Source organism: Chrysochloris asiatica, unplaced genomic scaffold (genome assembly GCF_000296735.1).
Source record: "Chrysochloris asiatica unplaced genomic scaffold, ChrAsi1.0 scaffold00128, whole genome shotgun sequence".
Lineage (NCBI taxonomy): Eukaryota > Metazoa > Chordata > Mammalia > Afrosoricida > Chrysochloridae > Chrysochloris > Chrysochloris asiatica.
The window spans coordinates 9,050,662-9,073,407 of NW_006408646.1; the positions used below are offsets into that span (position 1 = coordinate 9,050,662).

The window sequence follows — 22,746 nt, forward strand, 5'->3', positions numbered from 1 at the left end:
CCTAAAAGCCGAGACTGTAAATTCCAAAAAGGCAAGTTTTTCCCCCCCACAAAAAGCTAAAGAGGATAGAGAGAAACACTGTTAACTGATGATATATGGAGGGGAGTATAATCAATGTAATGAAACAAGTTATATGAATGGTTGAATGTGAAACTGATGATGTGCCCTGGAAACTCTCACTCAATGCAAAATATAAACCTTTATTAAAAAAAAAAAAAAAAAGAGATGGGGATAAGATTCGTAAGATTCAATAGTGAATAACTCTTATCATGACTAATCGTGACTATCACATTTGTAAAGGTAGAAGTTTTGTAACAAAAAAAGGGGCGTTGTTGATCTTGCAGTCCAGAAACAGAGGACCCTAGGACCATCAAGAGAGGAATGCACAAGCAGAATGCGGGACCTTATCCAGAGAAGCAGCAGCACCAACCAAGGAGGCAGAGATGGGGTCATGGAGAGGAAGAGCAGCTGAGGATTCTAGATTCATGGACTAAGATGAGAAGGACTAAGAGCTGGTGGCCAGGAGCAGACTTGCAGAAGGTGCCCTTTGGAGATGTACATTACTATCTATGCCTGAGTGGGTTTTTTTAAAAAAAGCTAAAGGGGATAGAAAGAAATACTTTTAACTGATGGTACATGGAGGGGATTATACTCAATGTAATGAAACAAGGTATATGATTTGTTGAATGTAAAACTGATGATATGTCCTGTAAACTTTCACTCAGTCCACAATAAAACCTTAAATTAAAATAAAAAAGAAGATGGAAAGAGCTACAAAGGCAAGAAGTGACTGGCTTTCAAGCTTTCAAGAGGGAACCTAGAACCAGAGGGCATGGAGGAAGGTAGAATCTCCACTGAGTAGTATCCAATCTGTCTAGGCAGGGCTGATGAAAGGAAATGAGGAAAGGTCTCTTATGATACAATAGTGAATAATTGTTTGCAGGACTGATTGTGAGGATTGTAAATATAAAGGTAGATATTTTGTAGCAAGGAGGGGAGTGATTAACTTTTCAGATTAGGAGCAGAAGTCCCTGGGATCATCAAGAAGAGCAGAGAGCGGGACCCTACCCAGAGAAGCAGTGATGCCAGAGATAGAGGCAGAGAAAACGACGTGGAAAGATGGAACAGCTGGGGACTTTAGACCAAGAGAGGGAGAGGAGCTATACCTCTCATATATACCAAGATATTTGGAAGACAACTACCTGGCTAACTGACTGAACGAGATCTGTGTTTGTGCCCATTCCAAAGAGAGGTGACCCAACGGAATGCAATAATTGTTGGAAAACTCATTGATAACCCATGCAAGTAAAGTTTTATTAACGACAATGCAAAAACGGCTGTAATCATACATTGACAGAGAACTTCTAGAGGTTCAAGCTGGATTCAGACAAGGACACCGAACAAGGACTATCATTGCTGATGTCAGATGGATCTTGGATGAAAGCAGAGAATACCAGAAAGATGTTTACCTGTGCTTTATTGACTATGCAAAGGCTTTCGATTGTGTGGATCATGACAAGCTATTGACAACATTGTGAATTATGAGTATTCCAGAACACTTAATTGTGCTCATGAGGAATTTGTACATAGACCATGAGGCAGTTGTTCAAATAGACAAGGGAACACCAAGTGGTTTAAAATTAGGAAAGGTGTGTGCCAGGGTTGTATTCTTTCACCATACTTATTCAGTTTGTATGCGGAGCAAATAATCTGAGAAGCTGGATTATATGAAGAAAAATGTGGCATCAGGATTACAAGAAGACTCATTAACAACCTGCGATATGCTCATGATACAACCTTGCTCAATGAAATACTGACAAAGATCATCGCCTTTAGTATAGGTTACATCTCAATGTAAAGAAACAAAAATCCTCACCACTAGACCAATAAATAACATCCATATCAATGGAGAAAAGATTGAAGTTGTCAAAGACTTCATTGAAGTTGTCAAACACTCATGGAAGCAAGTCAAGAAACCAAATGACATACTGCATTAGGCAAATCTGCTGCACAAGATCTCTTTAAAGTGTTGAAGAGCAAAGATGTCTGCTTGAGGACTAAGGTGAGGCTGACCCAAGCCATGTTATTTTCAATAACCTCATATACATGTAAAAGCTAGACAGTGAATAAGGAAGACCTATCGTAAAAGAATTGATGCATTTAAGTAATGGCACTGGAGGAAAATATTAAAACTACCATGGACTGCCAAAAGAACAAACCCATCAGTGTTGGAAGAAGTACAGCCTGAATGCTCCTTGGAAGCCAAAATGGCTAGACTTTGTCTCTCACACTTTGGGCATATTATCAGGAGGGACAAGTCCCCAGAGAAGGATTCATGTTCAGTAAAGGAAGACTGTAGAAAAATTAATGCTTTTGAGTTATGGTGCTGGAGGAGAATACTGAAAATACTATGGGGTACCAAAAGAACAAATAGATCTGCGTTGAAAGAAGTACAGCCAGATTGCTCCTTGGAAGTTAGGGTGGTCAGACTTTCGTCTCTCATACTTCAAATACATTGTCAGGAGGGACCAGTCACTGGAGAAATACACCATGTTTGGTAAATTGGAGGGTAGGAGGAAAAGAGGAAGACCCCCAAGGAGATAGACTGGCACAGTGGTAGAAGCAACGGACTCAGGCGTAGCAACAACTGCAAGGTTGGCCCAGGACTGGGCAGTGTTTCGTTCTGTTGTGCACAGGGTCTCTATGATGGTACCTAACAACAACAACATAACACACAAGGGGCTCTGGTGGTACTGTGGTTAAAGTACTTGGCTGCTAACCAAAAGGTTGGAGATTTGAACTCACTAGTCACTTCATTTGAAAAAGACATGGCAGTTCTACTTTGTCCTGTAGGAACACTATGAGTTGGAAGTGGTTTTGGTTTCGGTTTTGTTTATAGGCTCCTCTATAAAACACAAGAAGCCCTGGTGGCACAGTGTTTAGTGCTCAGCTGCTGACCAATAGGTAGGTGGTTTGAACCCACCACTGCTCTATGAGCAAAAATGTGAAAATCTGCTTCTATCAAGGAAGCCTTGAAAATCCTTTGGGGCAGTTCTATTAATGTAGAACTGACTCCATAGCTAGGGGCTTTTGGTTTTCTGTAAAACAATAAAGTCTGGTAAAGGCTTAAGCCTGTTCTCATCTCACCTAATTGAGTCACAGGAGATGTAGAGCATCTCCAAATCCTAGAATACCATGGGAACTTGGGAATACTGGGAATGAGACATTTATATATAAAACCCCACACCAAACGCACAGCATCATGTCAATTCTGACTCACGGCTACCCTTTTTATGGGTTCCAAAATTGTAAAATCTTATAGGAGCAGACAGCTTCATTTTTGTCCTGTGGTGCGACTAGCAGCTTAATGCCTAACTTACAGTGCCACCCGGTCTATACGTACTGTGCCCGTGTAAGGGTTGAACTCAACTCCCAGATTAGAGGAGTGACACACTACCTACTGAACGTTTAACAAGACAAGTTTATATTTATACTGATTTACAGAGAGAAGGAAAAAACCCCACTGAGAGTATAATTGCCTACATTCACCTACTAAACTCAGATCCAAATTTATTCCTCAGCAAAATTTAAAATTATTATTTAGTACTGACTTTTGCGGTCTCCCCCATCACCACATTCAGAATAATCAAAACAATATAAATAAGGGAGTGTGGTGGCTCTGTAGGATAAGCATGGGGCTATGAACCACAAGGTTGGTGATTGGAGCTCACCAGACGCTCCGCAAGAGAAAGATGACGCTTTTGCTCTTGCAAGGATTTAAAACCTCAGAAACTCTATACAAGGTCACTCTAAGGAAGAATGACTCCACAGCACTTAACAATGTAAATAAAACTATAAAAAGCACTTTAAACCGTGAGAGACACAGTAAACACTATTAAACAAAGGTTGTTGTTGTTGTTAAGTGCCGTTGAGTCGGTTCCGACCCATAGAGACCCTGTACAGGGTTTCCGAGGATATAAATCCTTACGGGAGTAGAAAGCCTCATCTTTCTCCCGCGGAGCGGCTGGTAGTTTCGAACCGCTGACCTTAAGATTCGCAGCCCGATTCGTAACCACTATGCTACCAGAAAGTAAATCTAATACTTTGGAAGGACTCCTGATGTGACACTGTAAAATCAGCACTGAAATGCAAATCACAAGGTCAGCAATTCAAATCCACCAGCGGCTCCTTGGAAACCCTATACATGGTCACTATGAATTCGAATGGACTTGACGGCACTTAACAGCAACCATACTCAGGACAGAAAGCTAAGATCTAGGGGTAGTGAGAGAATTTTGGTAGCTGGGTACTCCAGAGAGAATAAATATGTCTAGATTTCCAAGAAGAATCCCTTGCTTCTCAATACTACAGTAAATGCTAATGTAGTGCATGCTCCACCTTGGCAAAGCAAGCAGCAATGTTGGCCATGCTACCACACAGCATGTGTCTATTTGATCCAAATTCACAAGGCGTGAGAGGTAGGGAGGTAGCGCTGGTGGCATGTATTGCTTGAGTTCCCAGGCTCAGCTCCCTCCACACCTGCCTTCATAGAGCCTTGTTCTTATGGTATGTGACTTTGAACAGTTGAGCTTATTTCCTCAAGTGCAACCAGGGGACACCAGGGAGGTTCCTATAGTGAATGGCTGCAATAACAGACAACTTCTTAGGTGCTAGGTCATTGCTGCTAAACACTCTGAACACTCCAGCAGAGCTGCCATTTTTTAGCTCCCTCATAACAAATTGAGAGAAAGACTGTGAGAAAAGAAAACCAAAACATTTTATCAATTTAAGTCATTAAAGAAAATGCATGACATTAGGACCAGAAGAGAAGAGCTACAAAGTTTATCTGAGGACACTTTCTGGAAGAGCATCTTATCCATGTCCCTGTGGACCTACTTTTTAGGTGGATGGAGAGCAGCCAGATGGGTCTAAGAGTTCCAGGTGGAAAACAACTCTAGTTTTCCCGTTCAAAAGGTCAGCTCAGCGGTTACCTTATTTTTACACAAATAATGCACGTTATATTTCTTGAAGGGTAAACCATGCAACCCCTTGAGCACTATGCATATTGTATGCATATGCACATGAATTACACAGGTGTGTTATATGTGAAATTTTAGCAAACAAATATTTACTACATGTAAGGGTCAAAATATACCAAAAATTGAATATAAATGGTACAGCCAGTTACTTTAATAAGGCCATTCTAAACAGTCTATGTGACTCTTACAGAATGCTTGGGTGGGACTATGCAAATCAGGTGCTTGTGGCCCAAAGGGATTGAACAGTCTGCTGACAATGAAAAAAAAAAAAGAGTAAAAAGGCTAATTGCTGCTGAGTAGGTTCTGACACACAGTGACCCTGTAAAGGGTTTCTGATGAGTGGCTGGTAGATTTAAATCACCGCCCTTGTGGTTCAGCAGTCCAGTGCTTTTCCTGCAGCACCACACCAGGATTCCCTTGAGGAGATGTTGTGGTTGTCAAGTGGCCTCAAGTCAGTTCCAACTCATAGCGACCCTGTATAGGGTTTCCAAAGAGCAGCTGGTGAGTTTGAACCACCGACCTTGTAATTCAAAAAACCTTGCAGTCCAGTGCTTATCATATGGTGCCGGAAATCATGCAAATAATTTATATTGAACCTTAAAGAAATGACTGGTCAGTTTTGCCAGCCTGCTAGGTTTAAAGGGAACCAATCCTAGAAACAGAGAATGGATACCTCACTAACACCAAGACTAAGAGCTGTGAGAAAAGAACATCTTTGGACTCAGGGTCTCATAGGCCCAGGAGACATAAGAGGGCTGTAGAGCCCGAGAAAACTAAAGATGGTAAGAAGCAGCGGGAGAGAACAGAGGCAGCAGAGTCAGAAGACTGGCATGAGACAGTGTAGTGGGCTTCCTGGCCCATGGAGTGAGGCAGCTATGGCAGGACAGCCAACCCATGGAGCTGTTGTGCAAGAAAGCAGAACACTCTTGTACAGGAGGTTTGCTGGCAGACTCGGGGGTCTTCAGGTACTTGCTAACAGAGCAAAAGAGCCATTGAATACTCGTCCAACCAGGGCAGCAGCAAGGCCGATGGGCCAAGAGAGACAGAGAGCTGTCTGGGGGCTGTTCTGGTCAAAGAAGTACAATTTGAGTTGTTCCTGATCCTGGTTGTTACTTGTTACTTCCCTGAGAAATCTAGTAACTGTGAGTATGGTCCGTGAGATCTCAGTGGCCATAGCAACAAATTATCCAACTCACAGAGAAGTAATGAGTGCCATGGGAGAGACAGCTGGGGTCAGAACTGGTCAAAAGGTTGGGAAAAGGAGGTAAGTTTGACCTCCTCCTCATAGGAACCAGCTTGAAGCCGATGTTGATCTTGACTCTCCTGCACCTGCACACCACTCCTGAAATTAAGAGGATGTCTGACTATGATGCTGTGCCATTTTTACACTAGCAACACTGGAGTCCTGCTAAAAAGATCTCAGGGAGGTATGTGCAGAGGTGAGGGGAGGGTGTCTACACTGCAACCTTAGTAAGACCCTCAAGTACTAGATAAGGCAGACATACAAAACTCCACCGTTTCATCTACAGAGCAAGGTCCTTTAATCCACACCAGGCAGTGAACGAAGTCTCAGAGACAGAGAGAAAAACGAAGGCAGGAGGAAGCAGGGTGACAAACTGAACAAGTATCCTTTCTTCGAAGTACGATCTGTACTCCATATTCGATTCAGCTGCCAGGAAGCTGAGAGCCAAATTTGATGTTCTATCCCAGTAAAAAATGCCCATATAATTGGACTTGTTTGCTTGATCTTCTTCCTTTCTTAAGACACTGATAATTCTATAATAGTAACCTTAACTGTATAATACATACAGTCCTCTCTGAACCTATAATTATTTTTATAAAAGGATAAATTATAAAATAAAAATACAGGATAAAGGGCTAGACTAGAAATCAGGAGCCTTGGGAGGATGTGGGAGTCTTGGCTCAGCCACGCTCTTTCTCTTTAAGTCCGCAAGCAAACTAAAGGTATCTCAGATGCCTGAATTCAACTATTATTTTGAGGGGGAGGAAATTAGACAATAGGAATGAACTAGTTAGAAAATGATTAACATGACCGGAATACACATTTTTTTGCCATTCCTACCTCTGAAAACAAGAACAGAATGCACTCCTCTGGTGGCACTGAAATATGTTACATGAATTCTTGCCCCATCCACGTTAATCCTTCCAAACCAGTAGTTGAGTTTTATAAAATCAAAGAAAAGGCTTCACAACACATTGTCCATTGGGACTCCTTGCAGAAAAAGTAAGGAGAGGCAACCTTTTGTCAAAAAGAAGGCTATGTTTCATTATAGGCACATCCATGGGCAACTGCAAGAATTTCTATGGCTAAGCCTCTCTGGCAGTGCCGGCACTTTACACTCCCAGTACAAAATAGAAACTATGAAGTGAAGCAGCATGTATCAGAAGTGGGCAAAAGGAAACTATTTGAGAGAAATAAAAATACCTTCGCTCCTTAGAAAGTCTTCAGGGAGGTCAGCACATAACACTTTCCTTGATTGCACCAGGGGCTCCTCCTACAGTAAGAAAATACAGGAGTCAGAAGGATGCAAAGTGACCTGAGCTGGTGAGTGTTCATCTTCCCCAAGTCTTATTTCTCTGTGATTCCAGAGGACCTGTAACAGTCACGCACTCTAGAAACTGAAGGGCACCTCAAATTTAATAAGCACAATCCACTTACTTAAATGTCTACTTCTCTAAAATTTGAACTTGAAAGGTCACATTTTCCAAGAACTGGCCAACAGAGGTTCAAAATATCAACCTGCAGATATAAACCAGTCCCTATCAATACCTTATGAATCAAGAAATAACTGCTGCAAGGTGATTTGAGCTTTTTTGACAGGAAAAGACCACAAAATTGACGTATGCAGTCCCTAACCAACCTTGATAAAAGAAATTACCACTTTCCCCCCACCTTCTTAAAGGACTGTTTTGTTTTGTTTTTATCTCCATTCATTAAACTGGCAGAGGAGAGACCCATCACCAACCACAACCAGTTTCTTCCTGCAGAGGAAATTCAGAAAAACAGGAAGCGGCAACAACAGAAGGGTCATATTGTATAGCAGGGGTGTGTTTCTGTCAAGGGCCATTTGGATATTTATAACATTACTCGCGGGCCATACAAAATTATCAACTTAAAAATCAGCCTGCTATATTTGGAGAAATATTTAATTAATTCACCGCTTCTGATATGGCACCATAGGCTAAGCACTCGACTTCAAGGTCAGTTTTAACTGCAAGGTCACCAGTTCAAACTCACCAGCCACTCCTAGGAACCCCTATACAGAGTCGCTCTGAGTCAGAAAAGACTGGACAGCAGTTAACAACAACACCAAATGTGATGGCTGGAATTGCAGTTGCCTTGGCAGGGCCAGAACAAATGATATCACAGGCCTTACACTGCCCACGAGGTGGATATTCCCCACTCATGTTGGGGAACTGGCTTAGAGGAGACCCATGAGGGAAAAGTTTAGTTTGTGAGCTGGGAAATTAATGATAGCCCAGTGACTGCTAGCAATCTTTCTCAACTTTTCTTCTGAGTCACCTCTTTTCCCCTGTCCTGAGGATCAAAACCAAAAGTCATTGATTTTCTTTGATAAGTAAACCATCACTAAACCACCACTGAATCATAGCTACAACTTGTTTCCCTCCTTAATTTTTAGAGCACCTTTTCTTTTAAAAAGGAGCACTGGTGCTGCTGTATGATAAGCAGAGGGCTTGCTAACTGCAAGGTCAGCAGTTCAAGATGGGGCTTTCTGCTCTCATAACTGTTGTTGCATGGAGGACATTACACATTGAGATGAAATAAAGAATATGATACATTGAATGTAAAGGTGATAATCTTGTCGGTAAACCTTCACTCAATTCACAATAAAAAAAAATAAATAAAAAGTTTAAACTACTTAAAAAAAAAAATTTTTTTTTTTTACAGCCTTGGAAACCCTATACTGTGTCACTGTGAGTCAGACTCAACTCAATGGCCATGGGTTGTTTTTTTTTTTTTTAACTTTAAAAAATGATTTTAAAACAAGCAAGTGTCATTTGGGCTCTAAGTAAACGTCTGCACCCGTGGAGGAAAGACACAAGCCGTGGTGAATAAAGATAGACACAAGCAACAATAAATGCCACCATACCCCGATACAACTGAGAGATGGTAGTGGTTGTGTGCTATGGAGTCTGACCCTGCATAGGGTTTCCGAGACTATAAATCTTTATGGGAGCACAAAGCTTCATCTTTCTTCCAAGAAGTGTTTGGTAGATTCAAACTGCTGACCTTGTGGTTTGCAGCCCAACTCATAACCGACTTTGCCACTAGGACTCCTTGAAGACTCGGAAGGATGGTCACAAATGAAAGCTTTTTCCTTCATTTTCTACTAAATTGGTAATGTGGCAAAGTTCATACTTTGCAGAGCATGAACTTAAAACAAGCATCTTCCACGTAAATGTATGGATAACACTACCAGGCTTGGCCATAAATGACAAATTCTAATATGAAGCCAAACTAAACTTACTTGGCAACCAACACAGTAATAATGATCTCAAGCCAGAATCATCAATATCCAAACTAGTAACTACAGGTTTGGAAGAGAAGCAAATATTTACATAATATCAAAATCTCTCTCCACAAAATACTTAGTATCCATCACTACAGGGAAAATGGAGACTCAACAAAGGGGAAAAATCAGGCAGAGTCCATCAAAGTCTATGCACTTTACCACCCCAGGAATGGGGCATCCCCAACACCAGGAGCCTCCTGATAGGATGCATTGAGAAAAAGCAGCATCTCTTGGGTGCTTTCCCTGCCTCCAAATGCATAGTCAGTATTGAATCAAGGGAAAATACCAGACAAACCCAAACTGAGAGGTAACCTCTAAAATGAATTGACTATACTTTTCAAAACTTTCATGGTCACAGACTGAGAAATGAACTCTTTCCAGGTTAAAGAAGAGAAAAGGCACTTGAGTACCCGAAATTATCCTGGATTTACCCTGAACCTGGAGGGTGGGGGGAGGGGCGATACCTTTGCTACAAAAAAGACATTAGTGAGACAACTGGCCGAATCTGAATATGGTCTATAGATTAGTACTTGTTGGCAAGTGGTGCAGAGTTGGTTCTGACTCATAGCGACCCTGTATAGCGTTTCTGAGAAGTAGCTGCTGGATTTGAACCACCAATTTAGCGGTTGGCAGTCCCGTGCTTATATTCCAGCGCCACACCATGACCACAAAGAAGTACTTTGTTGTTGTTAAGTGCCATAGAGTCAGTTCCAACCCCTAGTGACCCTGTGTAGGGTTTCCGAGGAGCAGCTGGTGAGCTTGAACCACCAACCTTGCAGTTCAAATGGCTTTGTAGTCTGGCACATTAACCCACAGAGCCAACACCAGCACTCCAAAGTAGTACTTTAGGTCAGTGTTAATTTCCTGCTTTTCATTAATATACTGTGTTCATGCATAATATGTTGGTTAGGAAATACACACTGAAGTATTTAGGCATGCAAATATGTGAAACATCAAAAGTCATACTAATGATCTCACTGACCTGGACCTTTAGGTTTGTGTTATGTCAGAATCTATTTTATACCAATTAAGTCACCATCTGTATTTTTTTCAAACCTTAAGGCACAGAAAAAGAGGTGACTCTAAGTGTTGGAGGAGAATACTGAAAGTACCATGGACTAACAAAAGAACAAATAATATCTGTGTTGGAAGAAGGACAGCTCAAGTGCTCCTTAGAAGCCAGAATGGCCAGACTTTGTCTTTCATACTTCGGACATATTGTCAGGAGGGACCAGCCACTGGAGAGGGATATCATGTTTGGTAAAGTGGAGGGTTGGAAAAAAAAGAGGAAGACCCTCCAATGAGATGGCTTGGCACAGTGGCAGCATCAATGGACTCATGAGTAGCAATAATTGTGATGCTGGCCCAGAAATTGGCAGTGTTTCTTTCTGTTGTGCATAGGGTTACTATGAGTTGGTACTGACTGAATAGTACCTAACAACAACAATAACAAAAATAAATCAAGTGAAAAATAGATAAATAAAGTGGGGTCCTGGTGAGTCGCTATAGGATAAGAACTGGACTGATAACCACAAGGTCAATGATTCAAACCCTCTACAGGGTTGCTATGAATTGGAACAGAAATTAACAACAACAAATGTCAAGTTATTCAGAAGAACAAAAGAGAAAATGTAGTAAAATGTTAACATGTAAGGACTGCATGAAGGGTAGCTTTGTACTACTTCTGCCACTTTTCTGTAAGCATCTAATTACTTGAAAAGAAATTAAGAAAACAATTTTATAGTTACATCTGATCCTTTCTCTAAAACAATACTACTCTCCACTTTTCCAGTTCTCTGGCTGAACACTGGAGGTGTGAGATTATTTGCTGTTTTAGACACAGAAAAGGCATGGTGCTGGTGCAAAAGATTATGGGATTAGGAGCCAGCGAGATTCCTGCCCCCAAACTCTCATCTGCTAGCTTCACAGATCTGAAAGCAATCTCATAGACGATTGTAAGAACAAATGGGACCCACAGAAAACACTGAGCAAGACAAGACACCTGTGAGGGCTGGGGGCTCCATGAGTAGAAGTTTCTGTTTTTCCTGAGATCTTCTTGCTGTTGTTGAGTGTTGTCGAATTGGTTCTGATTCTAGTGACCATGTATAGTGTTTCTGAGGACAGCTGGTGGATCTGAACTGCCGACTTTGCGATTAGCGCAGCTAGCAGAGTGTGGTAGTGGTGGGGATCACAAATACCTTCAAGAGGAAAAGGGATATACAAGGAGTTCTAGCTCTAGCAGGAGAGCTAGAAGCTGGCCTGGTCCTGATATGCCTCTGAGCTGGAGGTCAGGCAGGGCAGGGCAGCAGCGGCCACATCTACAGATTGTGACACATTGAACTATGCAAATAAAGTGCCAAAGTACAAAGCAATTTAGATACTTACTTTTTACTGTTTTAGAACTAGCCATGATTATATTCATAGATGAGAACACTATGAAAACAAAGGAACTTTATAGATCTCTAGGTGAATCTTTTGGTTTCCTATACATGCATATCTAAAAAGGAAGAGCTGTAAAACAGTAACTACAAATCACCTTAGCATACTTTAAGAAGGCATTTTCCTCCATGAGTGACTTTCCATAAAACACTCATTGTGATGGAGAGTAGGGCATGTCATAATATCACCCGCTCCTCCAATGAACTACCTAAGAGAACTGCTGAAAACATTAGGATAAAACTCTCACTCAATTCTCAGTAATGTGCCACGGGTTGTAATCCATCAGCATGGGTACAACAGTGCCCTGGCCAACTCAGAGAACAGCTTATGGTCACCAGTATTACTTCAGAAAGCTTGAAATTCAGAGTCTTCACCTTTCAAAGGCTAAGAAGTAAATCCTTTCCAACAACAGTTCCTGTTTAAGCAAAAGCTGTTTCACGAGACTGCAAAAGCCCCTTAGGCTCAAAGATAGGGTTAAAACTGAGTAAGGGTAATAACGGACACTTGGTACAACCATCTTATATTTATGTAAATTCATATAAATACACAACACTGGGTGTCTTGTCATGCCACTGAAAAACAAATTTCTCAAGCAGCAGAACACGTGTCAAGCGATAAACAGCCATTGATCTTCCTTATTTGATATTTCCTCTATTCCATATACCTTCAAATAACTGTCAAAAAAAAAAAATGCATCCTGGGTGTTCATGTATTACAACTATAATCAGAACTTTTTCAATGTTTGTGTTAAGCATGAAAAAAGTATTAGGTAAGACTGAAACTTTTACAATACATTCAACCCTAGTAGATCCAACATTCAACCCTAGTAGATCCAACATTATGGGGGAGGGGGGACAATGAATGTGTAAAAGTTAAGCACCTTACAGCTTATATCTAAGCACTTAAAACATACAAGGAAAAACAGTATGAGGACTTTGCAGTGTGAAATTGCCCATGTGAAGCGCCACCCACCCATTTCCACATGTATTCAGGCCAATCTTCCACATCCTGACTGGAAACCTGGAATCCTTTGAGAACACCATTGTCCTTTCTCCTACCAGCATGGAGTTGAGAATGGAGAGATTTCTGTTACGATTCCAAATGCCTCATGCAGCTGTCATTCCACAGCACCTGCTCCCAGATACATTTCTCTTCCCCTTTTCATCTGTCTTCTCCCCTCCCCTTCAATGGGGTGGCTCAAATAAAAACCCACAATGATAGTTCTGTGTTTTTCTGCCTTTCTGACACAATCCTAAATCAGAAAAGGATTACTTTTTGTTGTTTATCTTTTCAAGATAGAGATTTCTAACATTTTTGGTTACATTCATTCTATTCTTACAGCAGACAACTGGACAGCCCAGGTGGAACCCAGAGTCTTGAAGTTGCTACCTTTTCTGCCTTGCTGACTTACTGGCAGTCCAGTGAGAAAGAAGGGGGAGCAAGTAGCAATCTATGAACACCTCCCAAACCTGAGTCTGACTATGTACCTCTTACATGTTTCAGGTGCGGAATACCTAAAGGAAAATGAACTTTGAGGAACGATCTAGGACAACTAGAAAAGTCACAGAATTTCAGGATGGGAAAGAACAGCCTGGAGGTAGCTTCCTTCAAACTAGAATGGCCTTTGCTACAGCCCTGAGATAGAGTACCCAGTCTCTATTTAAACCTGCTTCCCTATGTGATCAAATTCATTAGTCTCACTATTAAAATGTTCCAATCACATTCACTTAAATTCTTTCTCTAGCAAAAAAGTTCACTATTGTCTTAATTTAAAATTTTTAAATATTCAATTTAGAAACAACATGACTTACAAAGAAAGTTTAAAAATCATACATGACCATTGTTAACTGTTATGTTAGTGGTGGCGAGTTAATTTCAACCCATGTTGTTGTTATGTGCCGTGGAGTCAGTTCCGACTCATCGTGACCCTGCACAGGGTTTCCAAGGCTGTAAATTTTTATGGGAGCAGAAAGCCTCATCTTTCTCCTGTGGAACAGCTGATATTTTCGAACTGCTGACCATGAGATTAGCAGCCCAATTCATAACCACTACGCTACCAGTTGTTGTTAAATGCCATAGAGTCGATTCTAACTTATAGCGACCCTGTATAGGGTTTCCAAGGAGCAGCTGGTGGAGCTTAAACCGCCAATCTTGCAGTTCAAATGACTTTGCAGTCTGGCGCATTAACCCACAGTGCCAGAGCTCCTTTTAATTTCAATCCATAGCAACCCTATAAACAGAACAAATCACCAGCCGGTCCTGTGTCACCACAAGACTCCACTGTTCAATCCACTGGGTCAATCCATCTCAGTAAGATAGGGCCTTCCTCCATTTGCTGACCCTCTACATTCCCAAGGATGATGTCTTTCTCCAGATTAGTCCATGAATGTTGGCTGTGGATCCAAGTAAAACATTTGATCCCACTGCCTCTGTCATCACTGTGCCACGCCACCTCATTGGTGATCACCTCTTTTTCAAGGATCCTTTAACTTTACGAAGCATTAACATCCTTCTCCAGGAACTGGTCCACATATGAAGCATGAGAGACAAAGTCTGGCTTCTAAGGGACATTCTGGCTTTATTTCTTTCAACATATATTTGTTTGTTCTTCTGGCAGCTCATGGTACTTTTTTAATATTCTTCTCCAACACCAAAATTTAAAGGCATTAATTCTTCTATTGTCATCTTTATTCACTGTGCAACTTTCATATGTATATGAGGCGAATACCATGGTTTGGGTCAGACACACCTTGGACATCAAACTTACAGCTTTGCTCTTGAATAGTTTTAAGAAGTCTTGTGCAGCAGATTTACCTAATGCAATATGTCATTTGATTTCTTGACTGCAGCTTTCATGACTGTTGATTGTGGATCCAAGCAAAATGATGTTTTTGACATCTTCAATTTTTCTCCATTTGTCATGATGCTATTAGTCTAGTTGTCTAAGTTTTTGTTTTAATTTACACTGAAGAATGTAAGTAACTTACTGATGTAAGTATTTGATCTTTATCAGTATTTTATGTCCTCTTCACTTTCAGCAAGGAAGGTTGTATAATCTGCGTATCACAGGTTGTTAACGAGTCGTCCTGCAATCCTGCTACCATGTTGTTCTTCATGTAGTACAATTTCTTGGATTATTTGCTCAGCATACAGATTGAATAAGTATGGTGGAAGAATACAACCCTGGCACACACCTTTCCTGATTTTAAACCATTCAGTATCCCTTTGTTCTAACAACTGCCTCTTGGTCTATGCACAGGTTCCTCATGAGCACAATTAAGTGTTCTGGAATTTCCCCATTCTTTGCAATGCTATCCACAGTTTGCCATGGTCCACATAGTTGAAAGCCTTTGCATACCCAATAAAGTACTAGCTAACACCTTTCTGGCTTTCTTTGCTTTCAGTTTAGATCCATCTGACGTCAGTAATGATATCCCTAGTCCCTCGCCCTTTTCTGAATCTACTTGAATTACTGGCAGTTCCATGTTGACAAACTGCATCACAGCAATACGCAAGCCACCACAGTACGAGCAAAGTGTCTTTTTCGTCTGCGTTATATAGTTGCCTTGGTCTTTAACTTTCAAGCTACTAACACTTGAATGTCCTTCAGTCTTTACTTGCCTGAGGCTTCCTTTTGATTAGATTCTGGTTATACATTTGGGGGGCAGCACAGCACAGAAGTGATGGTTTTTCTTTTCAATGCAGCAAATTCAGAACAGACTCAGATTTGTGAAATATGGTGTACTGGAGTGTACTGGAGTGGACAAATACGGGTCTACGCCCTGGAGTGGGAGATTCAGAAGAATTGTGGTGCACACTCTCTGGATGCTGATGCAGGGCACTAGATGACTGCCACGGCTGTGGAGAGCAACACACATTCAAAGTGGCACAGTCCATCTCTATCTCAACTCTTCCATTCAAGAAATTCGGTTGCCATGCAACTTGCATTGCCTTGTTTTCAAATACATAGATTAAGTTTCTAGCAGGGCATCAAGTAGTCGTTTTTCCATCCTGGTTATTGTTCCTGTATATCCACCTTTAAAAAATTCAGGTCTATTCCAGTTTTGCTTTGTCAACAATGACTAAATTGGGAAGCTTGAAGTTGATTTGTACAGTTCTTCCTGTCTTTAATTCTAGAACATATAGCCAAAATACTGTTTCCCAATGTTACTTGGAGTCCTGGTGTGGTGCTGTGGGCTAATGAGCTGGACTGTAATGTCAGTTTGAACTGCAATGTCAGTTTGAACTGCAGGGTCGGTGGTTCAAGCTCACCAGCCCCTCCTTGGAAACCCTATACAGGGTCACTATGGGTCAGAACCAACTCAATGGCACTAGACTATAACAATGTTACTTAAATTACTTTTCTTCTTCTCTGTGGCTTTATTATTCATTTGTAATGCAGTCAGATTCATTTGTTATACTATGTATTCAATTTTGGGCTGCCCCCCCCGCCATCCTGGTTGACTAATTCATTATATTTTGAATATGTGAGAAATCAAAATGGTTCTTGATATCAGAACTATCCTAAAAGGTATACTCAGAGAAGCGGCACTCCTCCCACCCCCATCTTTCTATTCTGATCCTGTTCCCTGGTTCACCCTACCCTGTTTCCACATACTCCCTTACAAGTAACCAGCCTCATTAATTTCTAGTTTATCCTTCCTTTGTGTATATGTGGGTGTGTACTGTACAAATGAGTAGGTATTTGTATATTTCTCTTCTTTCTTACATGAAAGGGAGGATATTACAGATACTCCTTTGTACTTTGTTTTTTCCACTTACCAGCATATCATGAGATGCGGGGGTAAAAAACCAGAGTTATTTAAACACAGCAGCTCTAAGACTGCGATCCTTAGAAAAGGCTTGCTTGCAGTGTCTGGGAGCTTGGATTTGGGGAGGATGCCCACTGCTCCCTAAGGATGAGTGCTTCACTTTTTGTACAATATGGCTCATGCTGACCATCTGCTTTGCTTCTGATAGTCTGGATCTCTGGTATATGCTAAGTAAATAGAGGGGACTTACGTGACCAGCCACCCAGTATCAACTCTGGGTGCTGTGTCTCTAACCAGTTTCCCTGATCAACAACAGTTCACACATGTTGCCACAAATTATTGCTAGAGAAATTAGTAAGCACGTGCGGTGCCTCGTTTCCTTTGCACTTCAACCCATGCATCTTTTCCCTTTACTGATTTTGCTTTGCATCCTTCCTCTGCAAAGGTTATTTCTTCACTGTACATCTTAGCTTTGCTAATCAGATGTGATGTCAAACTTTTTTCATTTTCAACTCTCTTAAGTAAAAAGTGGTATATCTGAGGTTGTTTAAATTTGCATTTCTCCAATTCTGAGCAAAGATGATCACCTTTTTCATGTTTTAGGGCAATATATATGTATGAGTATGTGTGTATGTACATGTTTGTGTGCATTTACTATACATATACATTTTCCTCATTTTTTTATTGGGCTTTGGTCCTATAGTTCTCAATTCAAGAATTCTTTATACAGTAGAGGAGCCCTGGAACCAAATGGTTAAGCACTCGGTTGCTAACCAAAAGCTCAGAACCCACCTGCTGCATGGTATAAAAAAGACTGTTGTTGTTGTTAGGTGCCATTGAGTCGGTACCGACCCATAGTGAGTGACCTTATGCACAGCAGAACAGAACACTGGCAAATCCTGGGCCAACCTCACTACTGTTGCCACACTTGAGTCTATTGATACTGCCACTTGGCCAATCCATCTCATTGGGGGTCTTCCTCTTTTTCTCTGACACTCCATCTTAACAAACATGATATCCTTCTCCAGAGACTGGTCCCTCCTGACAATATGTTCAAAGTATGAGAGATGAAGTCTGGCCATCTTGGCCTCCAAGGAGCACTCTGGCTGTACTTCTTCCAACACAGATATGTTGGTTCTTTTGGCAGCCCATGGCACTTTCAATATTCTCCTCCAACACCATAACTCAAAAGCATCAATTCTTCTACGGTCTTCCTTATTTACTATCCAGCTTTTGCATGCATGTGAGGTTATTGAAAATACTGTGGCTTGGGTCAGGCGCACCTTAGTCCTCAAGCTTACATCTTTGCTCTTCAACACTTTAAAAAGGTGTTATGTAGCAGATTTACCTAATGCAATACGTCGTTTGATTTCTTGATTGCTGCTTCCATGAGTGTTGATAGTTGATCCAAGAAGAATGAAGTCCTTGACAACTTCAATCTTTTCTCCATTGATAAGAATGTTCATTGGTCCAGTGGTGAGGATTTTTGTTTTCTTTACATTGAGATGTAATCCATACTGAAGGCTGTGCTCTTTGATCCACATCAGTAAATGTTTTAAGTCCTCTTCACTTTCAGCAAGGTTGTATTATCTGCATATCGCAGGTTGTTAATGAGACTTCCTCCAATCCTGATGCCACATTTTTCTTCACAGAACCCAACTTCTCGGATTATTTGCTCAGCATACAGGTTGAATAAGTATGGTGAAAGAATACAACCTTGTCGCACACTTTTCTTAATTTTAAATCATTCAGTGTTCCCACGTTCTGTTCGAACAACTGCTTCTTGGTCCAGGTAGATTCCACCTGAGCACAATTAAGTGTTCCAGACTACTCATACTTCACAATGTTGCCCATAGCGTGTCATGATCCACAGAATCGAAAGCCTCTGCGTAGTCAATAATGCACAGGTAAACATCTTTCTGATATTCTCTGCTTTCAGCCAAGATCCATAAGACATCAGCAATGATATTCCTCGTTCCACAGCCTCTTCTGAATCCAGCTTGAACATCTGGAAGTTCTCTGTCAATGTATAATTGTAGCCATTTCTTTATTACCTTTAGCAAAGCTTTACTCGCATGGGATATCAAAGAGATTGTCCAATGATTTCCCCATTATGTTGGGTCACCTCTCTTTGGAATGGGCACAAATATGGAACTATTCCAATCAGTCAACTAGACAGCTGTCTTCCAAATTTCTTAGCAGAGATGAGTGAGTGCCTCCTGTGCCCTCTCACTTTCTTGAAAGATTTAAATTTTTTATTCCACCAATTCCTGGTGCCTTGTTCTTTGCCAAGTCTTTCCATGCACCTTGCATTTCCTCCTTCAGTATCATTGGCTCTTGCTCATATGCTACCTCTTGAAACAGTTGAACATTAACCATTTCCTTTTGGTACAGTGACTCGGTTTATTTCTTCCATCTTCAGGATGTAAGGCACTCAAAATGCGACTGGGGAAGAGCTATCTCCTCCCAAAGTAGAGTTGACTGTGATAATGTGAATGAAGTAAAGCCCATGGGAGAAAAAGCCACACAGGACCTTCATTTGCTGATGGGGCACAACTCAAAATGAAGAGAAACAGCTGTAAACATCCATTGAAAATCAGAAGATGGAATGTATGAAGTATGAATCTGGGAAAATTGTAAGTTGTCAAAAATGAAATGGAACGCATAAACATCAATATCTTAGGCATTAGTGAGCTGAAATGGACTAATATTGGCCATTTTGAATCTGATGACCACATGGTTTACTATGCCTGTAATGACAAATTGAAGAGGAATGGTGTTGTATTCATTGTCAAAAAGAACATATCCAGATCAGTCATGAGTTACAACACTGTCTATGATAGGATAATATTCATGTGCCTACAGGGAAGCCCAGTTAATACCACTATTATTCAAATTTACGCACCAACCATTAAAGCCAGTGAGGATGAAACAGAAGAATTCTATCAAATAAAGATTACAGTCTTGGAAACGCTACAGGGCAGTTCTACTCTGTCCTGTTGTTGTTCAGTGCCATCTAGTTGGTTCTGACTCATAGAGTCTGTATAAGTTTCCCAAGGAGCAACTGGTAGGGTTGAACCATCCACCTTGCTGTTAGCAATCCTACAGTGCCACATCAGAACTTTGTTCTGTCTTACAGGGTCACTGTGACTCAGAAGCAATTTGAGCCAGTGGGTTTTTGTTGTCTGAGGGTTTTTTGTTTTGTTAACATACTGGAGATATATGCCCTTAAGGAACCCTGTTACAACAATGGTTAAGCAATTAGCTGCTAACTGAAAAGTCAGCAGTTTGAACACACCAGAGGCTCTGTGGGGAAAAAGATCTGGGAATCCATTGAAACCGTTGTTGTCAGGTGCCGCCATCCAGTACCATCCTCACAATTTTGTTACACTTGAGCCTACTGCTGCTGTCACTGTGACATTTCATCTCATTAAGAGTTCTTCCTCTTTTTCTGCTAACCCTCCACTTTACCAAGTACAATGTCCTTATCTAGGGACTAGTCTCCCTTGTTAACAAGTCCGAAATATGAGAGATTAAGTCTCGCCATCCTGGCTTCTCAGGAGAATTCTGGTTACACTTCTCCCAACACAGATTTGTTTGTTCTTCTGGCAGTTTATGATACTTTTAATATTCTTCTCCAATATCATAACTCAAATGCATCAATTCTACAGTCTTCCTTATTCACTGTCCAACTTTCACATGTATGTGAGACTATTGAAAATACCATGGCTTGGGTCAGGTGCACCTTAGTCCATCAAACTGGTATCTTTGCTCTTGAATATTTTAATAAGGTCTTGTGCAGCAGATTTGCCTAATTCAATATGTTGCTTGATTTCTTGACTGCTGCTTCCGTGAGCAGTGATTGTTCATTCAAGCAAAATGAAATCTTTGACATCTTCAGTCTTTTCTCCATTTATCATGTTTATTTATAGGTTTCATTGCCAAGATTTTTGTTTTCTTTATATTGAGATGCAATCTATACTGAAGACTGTTATGTAGTCTTTGATCTTTAGCAGTAATTTAAGTACTCTTCACTTCCAGCAAGCAAGGTTGTGTCATCTATATATCACACGTTGTTTGGAGTCTTCCTTCAATTCTGATGTCATGTTTTTCTTCATATAATCCAGTTTCTCCGATTACTTGTTCAGCATAAAGACTGAATAAGTATAGTGAAAAGAATACAACCCTGGCACAAACCTTTCCTAATTTAAACCATTCAGTATCCCCTCGTTCTATTCGAACAACCGCCTCCTCTTGGTTTATGTACAGGTTCCTCATGAGCACATTTAAGTGTTCTGGTATATCCATCCATTCTTCCCAGTGTTATCCATTGCTTGTCACGATCCACACACAGTCAAAAGCATTTGCACGTCTATAAAATACAAGTAAACATCTTTCTGGTGTTCTCTGCTTTTAGTTTAGATCCATCTGACGTTGCCAATGATAGCTCTTATTCTATATCCTCTTCTGAATTAAGTCTGTATTTCTGGCAATTTCCTGTTGATAAATTGCTGCACCTGTTTTTGAATTTATCTTGAGCAAAAGTTTACTTGTATGTGATATTAATGATATTGTTTGGTGATTTCTGCAATTCATTGGGTAACCTCTCTTTGGAATGGGTACAGATATGAATCTCTTCCAATTGGCTAGCCAGGTAGCTGTCTTCCAAATTTCTTGACCTAGATGACTAAGTGCTTCATCAGTTTGTTGGAAGATTTCAATTTGTATTCCATCAGTTCCTGAAGACTTGTTTTTCACCAATACTTTCAGTGCTACTTGGACTTCGTCCTTCAATACCATTGGTTCTTGATCATATGCTATTTTTTAAAATGGCTGAAAGTCAACCATTTCTTTTTGGTACAGTGAGATTGTGTATTCCTTCCATCTTCTTTTGATGCTTTCTGCATCATTCAGTAATTTGCCAATGGAATCTTTCAATACAGCAAGTTGAGGCTTGTTTTTTGTTGTTGTTTTTTAAGTTCTTTCAGAATGAGAAATGCTGAGCATGTTCTTCTCTTTTGGTTTTCTTATTCCAGGTCTTTGCAGGTTTCATTATAATACTCTGTTTAGCCATGCTTACTAGAACAAATATTGTATAGTTAATCTTTTACAAGAAGACAGAAAACATTGCTATAGAGATTAGTCTAGCAAACTCTATGGGGCAATTTTATTCTGTCATACAGGGTCACTACAAGATGGAATTGACTCAGTGGCACACAACAACATTTCTGTGATATATGTAACAAATATTTTCTCCCAATTTGTCAGTTGTCATTTGACTGTGTTTATGTTGTCTTGACAATGTAGCAATTCTTTTCTTTGATAATAAACTTGTCTCTGTGTGTGTGTGTGTGTATATATATATATCACTGGTTTTGCTTCTTTAGAAAACCTGGTGTAAGACATGTAGTACTAAGAGATTGGGATTCTAGAGGGGAAAAAAAAATCACAGGGTTAAGTTTTTTGGTTTTCTTAAGTCTGACTAATTTTAAAGGCGTTGATATAGGATAGAAGCATATCTGACCTCCACACTTCATAGGAATCAGCCTTGGACTGATACTGAGTTTGATTCTATTTCCCTCTTGTGGAGTCAGACATGGCTCCCCATTTGGTTTAAGCTGTTGGCGCTGTGAGCAGGACTCACTGCAATGGCTCCAGACCCATGAAATTATGAAATTTTGTAAGAGAACGAATAAAGGGGCATGGGATAAAATACATGAGTGGCGGAGAGAGCCATAGCTTCTGGAATTGTCTGGAGCCAACTTCATTCTTCTTGGATCAACTATCAACACTCGCGGAAGTAGCAGTCAAGAGATCAGACGACGTATTGCACTGGGCAAATATGCTGCACAGGAACTTTTTAAAGTATTGAAGAGCAGAGATGTCAGCTTGAGGACTAGGGTGCGCCTGACCCAGGCCATTGTGTTTTCAATAGCCTCA

The 22,746-nt window shown here is 40.7% G+C and overlaps 1 protein-coding gene across 1 annotated transcript in view; it reads right to left on the reverse strand.

Annotated features, from left to right (window-relative positions):
- PRR14L (proline rich 14-like) overlaps nucleotides 1-22,746 on the reverse strand; it is a 97,752-nt gene that overhangs the window by 67,661 nt on the left and 7,345 nt on the right. Inside the window, exon 2 of the mRNA XM_006869281.1 lies at nucleotides 7,486-7,555. Within this exon, the coding sequence (XP_006869343.1) occupies nucleotides 7,486-7,555 (70 nt within the window). The remainder of the gene's footprint in view (nucleotides 1-7,485; nucleotides 7,556-22,746) is intronic.